The sequence below is a fragment of the Gossypium raimondii genome, chromosome 2, assembly GCF_025698545.1.
Source record: "Gossypium raimondii isolate GPD5lz chromosome 2, ASM2569854v1, whole genome shotgun sequence".
Taxonomy (NCBI): domain Eukaryota; kingdom Viridiplantae; phylum Streptophyta; class Magnoliopsida; order Malvales; family Malvaceae; genus Gossypium; species Gossypium raimondii.
In genome coordinates this window covers 9,146,286-9,156,066 of record NC_068566.1, presented here as the reverse complement: position 1 = coordinate 9,156,066, position 9,781 = coordinate 9,146,286, and the positions used below count along the sequence as shown (strand labels likewise).

The following is a 9,781-nucleotide window of genomic DNA, read 5'->3' as shown; positions in this document are numbered from 1 at the left end:
ACAACACAAACAAATATGGCAATAGAGGATCTACTTGTCGAATACCCCGGGATGGTCTTAAGGCATCAGTGACCGCACCATTCCAGAGTACTTGATGATGAGACACAGTTTAAGATAACAATGACTAACATTGCCGGTAAACCTACTTAAGAGAGTTTGTCCCTTAAAAAATCCCAAGTGATACGATCTACACTTTCTCAAGGTCAAATTTCACACCATCCCATATTTTCAACCTCTGAAGTTCCTCATGGAGTGAATTGCTTCCTAAGCTATGACAATGTCGTCCGCAATATTCCTACCCATAACAAAACTCTCCTGGTTCTGTTTAATAAGCTTTATCATCAAAGGAAGTAGCTTATTAACAATTATCTTCATGATTATTTTATACAGAACCGTATATAGACTAATTGGTCTAAATTGTGTAATCCTTTCTGGCCCTTAAATCTTTAGTAGTAAAACAAGGAAGGTTCTGCTGATTCTAGAATCCAACGGACATCCCTCCATCACCCATCGCACTAGTGTATAAACCGAAGGCCCAACAGTATCCCATTGTGCTTGATAAAACTTAGCATGAAACCCATCTACCCCGGTGCTTTAAGCGGAGCCATTCCAAAAACTGCACTTATAAAATATTATCCTTTAAATATTATTTACATGAAATATAATATATATTATTCATTTCTTTATTTTTTATTTTAAAACAATAAGCATGCAACCTCTTAACTCTACTTGTGGAGTTAAAAAAACTCTACCTAATATGTATTAAATAATTATTCAATTATTATTATAAAAATATATATTTTAGTATCTAAATTAAAAATTTATAATAATTAAATAGTGCAATTAAAATAGTGATCATAATTGTTTGCAGGGAAGTCTTTGAAAGGAAATTGCTACACTTTTTCTTTTTGCACGTTATAGTTATGGTCATTTTCATTAAGCATCGTTCTCAAGAAGCTTTTCTTTTAAATCATCTCAAAACATGTCTAAATTCATGGTTTAAAGATGAATAATTATGCAATTTTTGCCTTCCCATGTTACAAGTTGATGAAATTTATAAATATAAAGGGTTGAATTTGTGGTATTACTTAGAATTAGGATTAAATTGATAGAATGTGAAAATGTTGAGGACTAAATGATAATTATATTAATTAAAAAGGTAACATCATCATTTCTACTAATGATTTAATGGAGGTGACTATAACCGGGAACAAATGATAAAGTTAGCGGCAAAATGAAAATCTTTATAGTTTGATGACAAAAAAAAAACCGGATGACTAATTGTATAATTCACCCTTAATACTTCTATAAATTATTTTCCCCAATTTATAACCATTCATTATATTAGCTTAATTTCATTCAATATCTAACTTAATGTTTTTACCAACTACCTAAACTTTTAAAACCCTTTCCCGCAATCTGTCTATTAGAGGCCAAAAGAGAATGGAATGAAGAAGAAAATAATATAAATGCTCCTAAATTTTAATGGAAGCCCAAAATTTTGCACCTAAACACCATTAAGTAATTTTACAAACTCAAATTGCGACATTTTAATTTCCACCATGACCATGCAAAAAATGGCAACAAATTTGAGAAAATTCAATCTCGTTTCTCATTGAAATCTCGAGAAAAATTTTACAAGCATTACAACATTCAAAATTTTTCTCCAACTGTTTATGTTTATTGATTTTAATCAGAAGGAGACGAAATGAAGATCCTAATATGATCCAAGAAACTGAGATTTTGAGGCCTATCCTTACGTTTCACATAACCTTTGGCTTCTTTCTCCGAATATACCCCAAACCCTTTTCTCCCGTTCCTCTTCCACATCTCCTCCTCGTAACTCTTGTGCGCGTAATACGCCTGAGCTGCGCACGGCAATAGCTCTTCCTCCCCAGCCGGCGTCAGATGGATGGGCCTCCGCTCGTAATGCCCGCGACTTGTGCCTTCCAATTCGTCCAGGCGGTCCAGCCCCCGAGCCGACACGGCGTACAGCTCTCCCGTGACTCGGAGTCCCGAACCGGCCATGTTGAGGAGGAAAGGGACGCGGTATGGCCCGCAAACGAGCGGGTATTTCTGCAGGGTACGGTAAGTGCCTTTGAATACGGCGTCTCCCGTTCGCATCAAATCTTGAAGGAGCACGTGATTGGCAAAGCCCCGTTTCAAGGTGCCATATGTGAACACGAGGTTCGTACAATTACTGTTTTCCAATTCCACACCCATTCTAGTGGTGTTTGGTTGGCTAGAAAGTGAGGGAAAATCAAAGGAACAAAAAGAAGTAGAGAGGATTTGCAGGTTGTCAGGTAAAGATGGGGAGTGGAGTTCTATTAATAGGAGGATTCCGTTTGATTGGTTAGGAATTTTAACTGTAGAAAATTCTCAATCTGGAGGGTGGTAAATGGTTTTATTTAATTACTTTATTATTGGTCAAAGTACAAATAATTAATAATAAATATTATATAATTTAGTTAAAATTAATATAAATAATTTATAATAAACACCATGTAATTTAGCTAAATAATAGATCAAATTATCTATATAAATTTTAAATTATATTAATAATATAACATATAAATATATATTTTAAAATATTTCCTAAATTAAAGTACTATTATTATATAAAAATAATATATGTATAATTACAAATACATTTACATTCATTAATTTTTAAAGCATTTTAATTTATGAGAAAAGATGGTATGAAATTATGATTCTAAGTTATCTATATTTCTTTCTAATAAGAGAATGACAAATCAATTTTTTCTTGATTTTAGCTTTTTCCTCTTGAAAAAATCCAAATTTAATTAAAAATCAGGAGGAAAATTTAATTTCTCATTCATCTATTGAAAATAGATAAAAATGACGTGAAATCACAATTTCATAGCATCTTTTTCTTTGTTTATATCGATAATTTTGTATTTTAAGCTTAAATCCTAAATATTTTTAAATTAAATAAAAATAATAATTGAGCCTCTACTTAAAACTTAAAAGTCGGGATCAAAAACTACTAATAAAATCAATGATTTTATTAAAGTTTCACGCGCAGTTTAGCGGCGGATAAAGAGTCAAATAATTTTGTCCACGTGTTTGATAATATATCGTAGATTAAAAGTAGATGTGACAACTTGAATATTATTTTAAAATAAAACATTTTATTTAAGAAATGAAAAAAATTCAGAAAGAAATATAACCTTTATAATAGGCGCTATTTTAGGGGAATTTACCAGAAAAAGCTCTCTTTTTTTTAATTTACCGAAATGGACCGATTGTTTTATTATTTACCGGAATGGTCCATTTTTCGGGAAATTGCGCCCACGTCAGCGCGATGTCAGGGTACATGGCAGGACATCGCGTCCAAGTCAGCGCGACCTGCTGATGTGGAAGGAAATCGCGCCCTTGTCCTCCGCGCGTGAACAGTACCCCCCCAACAGTCAAATATATATATATATATATACCCCACCCCTTTTTTTTCACAAACAAATCCTATCTAATTTTTCCTCTCTAATGCTCTCAATTTCCTTCCAAAATTCTCTCAAACCCATATCTAATTTTAATTTCCTCTCAACTTCCTTCCAAAATTCTCTCAAATCTATTTTTTAAAATAATTATAATTTTTTTTATATTTTTTTAAAATAATTTTAAATTTTTTTATATTTTCATCAATGACCGGATCATTGATTCGTCTTGATAGCAATCACATATCGGTGGAGCAAATGAAAATGGTAAGTATTAAATTTAATTTGTAATTATTATTTAAGATTTTTTTGTTTAAGTATTTTTAGATAATTATTAATTTATTGTTTGTTATAAAAGTCTGAAGATCGGGTATTGGAATGCCATATCCGGAATATGCATGCTCTTCCATCACCGTTAGTAGAGAACTACCTGCGGGGAGTGGGTTTTTGGCACGTGGCGACGGTAGGCCAAGGATGCAAGTTGGACCCGAAACTGATTAGTGCGTTGATCGAGAGGTGGAGACCTGAGACGCACACATTTCATATTCCATGTGGAGAGTGCACTATCACTCTAGAAGATGTCAAGATGCGATTGGGATTCTGGGTGGGCGGGCACCCAATCCAGGTCCGCCTAATCTAGCAATTGGGAGGCGGTGTGCTACGAGCTTTTAGGCGCTATTCCGGAAAAAATGGATGGAGGTAAGGTCGAGATGGGCTGGTTATGTGCCACATTCCCCGATCCGAATGCAAATTCAACTGAAATCCAAAGAATCTGATATGCTCGATCATACATTCTTCAAATAATTGGAGGTTATCTGATGCCGGACATGTCACGGAGCCGTGTACATCTAAGGTGGCTGCTAAAACTCGTTGATTTTAGAAGAGCCGGTGAATTTAGTTTGGGGTCTGCCGTCTTGGCAACATAATATCGAGAGATGTGCGGGGCGACGCGACCGAGGAGAGCAACCATCGGAGGTTGCCTGTCACTACTGCAATCATGGGCACTGTTTCGCTTTCCATTTCTACGTCCTCGAGTGAACCACCCATATACATTCCCACTCGTAACGAGCTAAATTTTATATTACAGTTTAGAATTATTATGTAGATTTTGTAAGAATAAAAGTATGCTAAAATTTTATTTAATTAGGTGGAACCATCCGACAAGTTATCGTGGATTACCGTCTGAACTTGAAGATATACGACTTCTATTGGACCAACGGTCAGAAGCAGAAGTAAGTATTATTGCAAATAGATATTTCCATACATTCGCTAGTCGATTGATATTTAGTATTTAATATTTAGTATTTAGTATTATGTATATAACTAATATTTCTATCATGTTCATATAGTTTCAATGGACACCGTACGAGGATCCGGCAATTCGGGCAGTAATCCCGGAAGAGTTTTTACAAAATCCGAACGTTTGGCACGTGAAAGTGGTGTTGATCAACTATGCAACCGTTGAGCCCCACCAGACAGACAGAGTGCTACGACAGTTTGGATGTAGACAACCGATTCCTGCAGACCCTGAGGAGTTTGACAAGCACCACAAAATCGACCTTCGACTATTAGGTACGGATTGGCCTAGATACTGGTCAGAGTACACGGAAATGTGGGAAAATCGGCATGAATATCTACCTACTCGGGAAGAAATCATCGTTCCGGAGTTAGCGTGCGTTCCAGAATACATGCCATGGTTTAGGATCCATGGCAAGCCGTATTTACTTACACCAGAGAAGAGGCAACGGCAATTACGTCTAGGCCAGCGGCGCAGGAGGGATCGCACATGCCTTCGGGAAGCTCTCCTTTTTACCAATCGCCAGCAACGTATGGCTTTCAAACACCGTCGCCATTCATGATGCAAACACCTCCACATACACTATTCTTTGAAGGTGGATCATCGTCCCAAGTCTGACAACCAGATGCCGAACCGGAAGAACCACAATCACCACCAGAGGAAGAATAACCGCCGCCGGAAGCTAGAGGAAGGAGGAATCCAGCGTGCAACCGTCGACGGCCGCCATGTGGAACCGAATCCCCCGGGCATAGACATTGATTGCCTATTTAAATTTATTATTTGATGTAATAAAATAGAAGTTTATTTGATGTAATACACATAGAAATTTTTGAAGAAAATTTTGATATTATTTGATATAATAAAATAAAAACCCTAATTTAATTGAAAACCCTAACCTAACCTAACCTAACCTAACTTAATTAAAAACCCTAACCCTAACCTAAATTAATTAAAAACCCTAACCCTAACCTAAATTAATTAAAAACCCTAACCCTAACCTAACCTAACTAAAAACCCTAACCCTAACCTAACTTAATTAAAAACCCTAACCCTAACCCTAACCTAACTTAATTAAAAATCCTAACCCTAACCTAACTTCATTAAAAACCCTAACCCTAACCTAAATTAATTAAAAACCCTAACCCTAACCTAAATTACCTAAAAACCCCAACCCTAACCTAAATTACCTAAAAACCCTAACCCTAACCTAAATTAATTAAAAACCCTAACCCTAACCTAAATTAACTAAAAACCCTAACCCTAACCTAAATTAACTAAAAACCCTAACCCTAACCTAACTTAATTAAAAACCCTAACCTTAACCTTAAATTAATTAAAAACCCTAACCCTAATCTAAATTAATTAAAAACCCTAACCCTAATCTAAATTAATTAAAAACCCTAACCCTAACCTAACTTAATTTGATAAATTTTACTAACCATTAACACAATTTTGGACTTAATAATTTTAGTTTATTTCATAAATTTTACTAACCATTAATACAATTTTTGGCTTAATAATTTTACATATTTTGATAATTTTACTAACCATTAACACAATTTTTAGACTTAATAATTTTAGTTTATTTGATAAATTTTACTAACCATTAAAACAATTTTTTGGCTTAATAATTTTACATAATTTTATATAATGTTAGATTTGGTAAAATGTTTTGACTGGTACTAAAAATTTGACAAGAAATTAAACTAATTTGATAATTTTACTAACAATTAATACAATTATCAATTAATAATTGAAGAAAATATAATTTTTTCTAAAATTACATTCAGCTATTGCGATTAGGGCATGATCGACTTGTATGGCCTGGGTTCCTACACCATCCGCACAACTTCTGTTGACTGGATGTTTCTCGGATATCCATATTGTTCCGTATTCTAGTGGAGCAAGGTCGACCCTTTGGTTTGCGAAGCAATTCTCTATCCGGTAACAGCTTAAAAGGAGCAAGAGATACGGGCAGCCACTTATGTTCATCTGGGACCGGTGGGAAAACGTGTCTCCATATGTTGTACATGTTTTCTAGTTTGTAGACTTCGTCCACATAACTCATCGGATCCAGACGGAGTTTCTGACAAGCTGCAATAACATGAGCACATGGATAACGAAGTGCATCAAACTTCCCACAGTCACAAGTCCTGTTTCGCAAGTGTACACGATACTGCCAGCCAACAACACCTTGGTGCGGTCTGTCAAACTCCGTCACGCGAAACCATAAATTGTCTCGATCGTGACACACTGTGTGCATGATGTTTGCCCTCGCCTTCGCCTTGTTAATTTCTTGAACTACCTTACTGCACCATACATGTCCACCTTGCATCTGGCCAGCATAAGTTGTTGCTCGCTTTGGAAATAGCGCCGCCAAACGGAAATATGTCTCTCGCACAACTGATGTTATCGGTAGATGGCGCGTTCCTTTAATAATAGAATTTATGCATTCAGCCAGGTTCGATGTCATATGGCCATATCGTAGGCGTCCGTCATATGCTTGTGTCCACTGTTCGAAACGTATGTTACAAAGGTAGTCCGCCCCTTCTCTGTTTTGGAATCGTAAAATTGCCAACATCTCCTGAAAACGATCTTTATTTATTTCATACCCTGCCAATATAAGATAATTGCGAATATTTTATACCACTTCTACCAATAAAACTAATTCAAACTGACAAACGAAATAATACAGTTATAAACTAAATACCCATGTTGGTCACTTGTCATCGTTCGCTCTTGGACGGATATTGTCTGTAGTAGTTTGAAGTAACATGTCTTAGGCAATATCTATGGTGTGTGCACTGCCACAAGCTTGCCTCTCGATCAAATGCAGCTAGTATACCGGCGCTCCGATCTGAAATAACACAGATATCAAGTTGGGGGCAGACATGCCTCCTTAACCTAGAGAGAAAGAAATTCCAGTCATCAGATGACTCCCCCAGTGTTATTGCAAATGCAATTGGAAGAATTCTCCCACCGCCATCCTGTGCCACTGCAACCAATAGCTGATGAATATATCTACCGAACATGAAGGTACCGTCAATTTGTACCAATGGCTTGCAGTATGGAAATGCGTCTCGGCATTGCTTAAAGGTCCAAAATAGACGTTTGAACACTTGGCATCCACGTAGCAATCGGCCGTTGTAGTACTCATGTTTCGTTTCAAGGTCTGTGATGGCACCTGGGACGTAGCTCTCTAGCACCTGACACCACTGCCATATTTCATTATATGAGGCGTCCCACCCACTATGCATCTTCTCCAACGCCTTTTGCTTAGCTATCCAAGCCTTGCGGTAAGAGGGCGTGTACCCTATTTGGCTACGGATATTGGCAATTATCACCGGCACTGAAGTCCTGGGATCTGCTTTTATTGTGGGCATTATCAAGCTGGCTAACATAGCTGAATCCATTTTAGGATGATCTTGTGAAACACCTACAGAGGGAGTACATTAAATAATGCAACATTGCAAAATAAAATAATTATTCAGATACATTCAATCCTATACCTACAGCACATGTATGTGGACCTTTGTACTTTTTTATCTCCCACAACCCTGTCCTTTTCGTTAATGATACGACGATTTTCCATGAACATGTATCGTCTTGCACCGCACACTTCGCCTCAAACTTATCAGATTTTGATTTAACGACGTGGTAATTAACGCCGTTTTTGATGCTATGTTGTTTCAAAGCACCAATAAAACTATCCTTGTTGGTAAATTGATTACCAACTTCAAGTTCACCGAAATCTACCCCCGAACTTGTACGATCGCACAACCGGTGTGATAGATCTGGAAACTCTAACACATCATCTGCTGACAGATCGACATTATGCATGTGGGCTGGAGGTGAGTATGCTCTGAATCGTAGATTTTCTTCATCATCTGAACTCCTTTCAGCATCTTCACCTTCAGTTGGAATAGGCTCCGGTTCAGAAAATAATCTCACTTCTGCACCATCCGACCCGGGCTCTCGAGGTGGATCCACATCGGAGTCATCTTCTAACCCACAATCATCTGTAGTGTACGACGTCCCCTCACCGATTGACGTCGTAGGTAGTACGTCATCCATTCTTCTAGGCATTTGATAACGTCCCCAATTGGATGTAGATTGTCATCCACTAGAACTTGACACAGTTCCCCAATACGTATTTCCAGCATCAAACGTCGAGCCACCGACGTGCATGTCCCATCCACCAACAGAGTGTCTTGCAGGGGATGTGCATTCGACACCTCTACCGAACATGGGTTGTTCCGTATTTTGTAACCCGCTAACCGAGTGTCGGCCAGGGATCGTGTATACATCTCGAACACCGGATGGATGTACATCAGTTGGCGACGTAAATTGTACATATAACTCAATATAAGTTGCTTCACTAGCAAGATGAGTCTGCACCATTGCCTCCAAGCTACGAGCACATTTTATGTCGAACGAGTCATATGTCACCGGATCAACACAAGAACAAAATCGATACGTGATTGACAGAACTTTCATTGGCGCTGCTCAAGATTTTACGCCTAATTCTTTTTAAGTTCATCAAATCTATGTTCGGTTAAATGACAATGACCGTATTCTCCGACAAAAAAGAACACCATTCTCGGTGTGGCAAACCTCACCATCGTAGTAAATAACAAAGACTAATCGTTCACTCATTTTGAAATTCTAACTTTCTTAGCCTCTCTAAATTTTTTCGCTATGACTTATGCATTCTAAGAACATTTTCGCCTAATTTATAGCCTCAACCCAAACTTGTTATCAGAGCAAAATCGCGTCCACAGTAGCGATTTCAATTCTTCTCAAATAGCATTCTCGAGAAACGATTTTATACTATTTGCTCAGAAACATCAGAAAAAAATATTTTTTACATGACCTACTATAACAAAATCGCGTCCACGAGGGCGCGATTTTACAATTTCTTCTCAAATAGCATCCTGGTAGAAGCGATTTTATACTATTTGACCAGAAACGTCAACTCGAAATAATTTATTCCAGAACATTTTCTGCCTAAAAAGCCTGACCCTAAACC

General features: G+C 37.2%; 2 protein-coding genes across 3 annotated transcripts; one reads left to right on the top strand and one right to left on the bottom strand.

Moving 5' to 3' along the window:
• Positions 1 to 1,588: 1,588 nt before the first annotated feature.
• On the bottom strand, positions 1,589 to 2,325 carry LOC105787972 (putative gamma-glutamylcyclotransferase At3g02910). Its single transcript, XM_012614608.2, has one exon. It carries the CDS (start codon positions 2,221 to 2,223, stop codon positions 1,690 to 1,692), a length of 534 nt encoding a protein of 177 aa, XP_012470062.1. The 5' UTR covers positions 2,224 to 2,325; the 3' UTR covers positions 1,589 to 1,689.
• A 1,757-nt stretch (positions 2,326 to 4,082) lies between these two features.
• On the top strand, positions 4,083 to 5,602 carry LOC128034627 (serine/threonine-protein phosphatase 7 long form homolog). 2 transcript variants are annotated; one of them, XR_008190749.1, is made up of 3 exons: positions 4,083 to 4,516; positions 4,603 to 4,687; positions 4,805 to 5,602. XR_008190749.1 is itself a non-coding variant. In XM_052623323.1 (2 exons), exons 1-2 carry the CDS (start codon positions 4,580 to 4,582, stop codon positions 5,312 to 5,314), a joined length of 618 nt encoding a protein of 205 aa, XP_052479283.1. In that variant the 5' UTR covers positions 4,083 to 4,579; the 3' UTR covers positions 5,315 to 5,602. The 2 variants fall into 2 exon arrangements, 1 of the variants encoding a protein (XP_052479283.1); XM_052623323.1 differs by having other exon boundaries at positions 4,083 to 4,687.
• Positions 5,603 to 9,781: the final 4,179 nt, after the last annotated feature.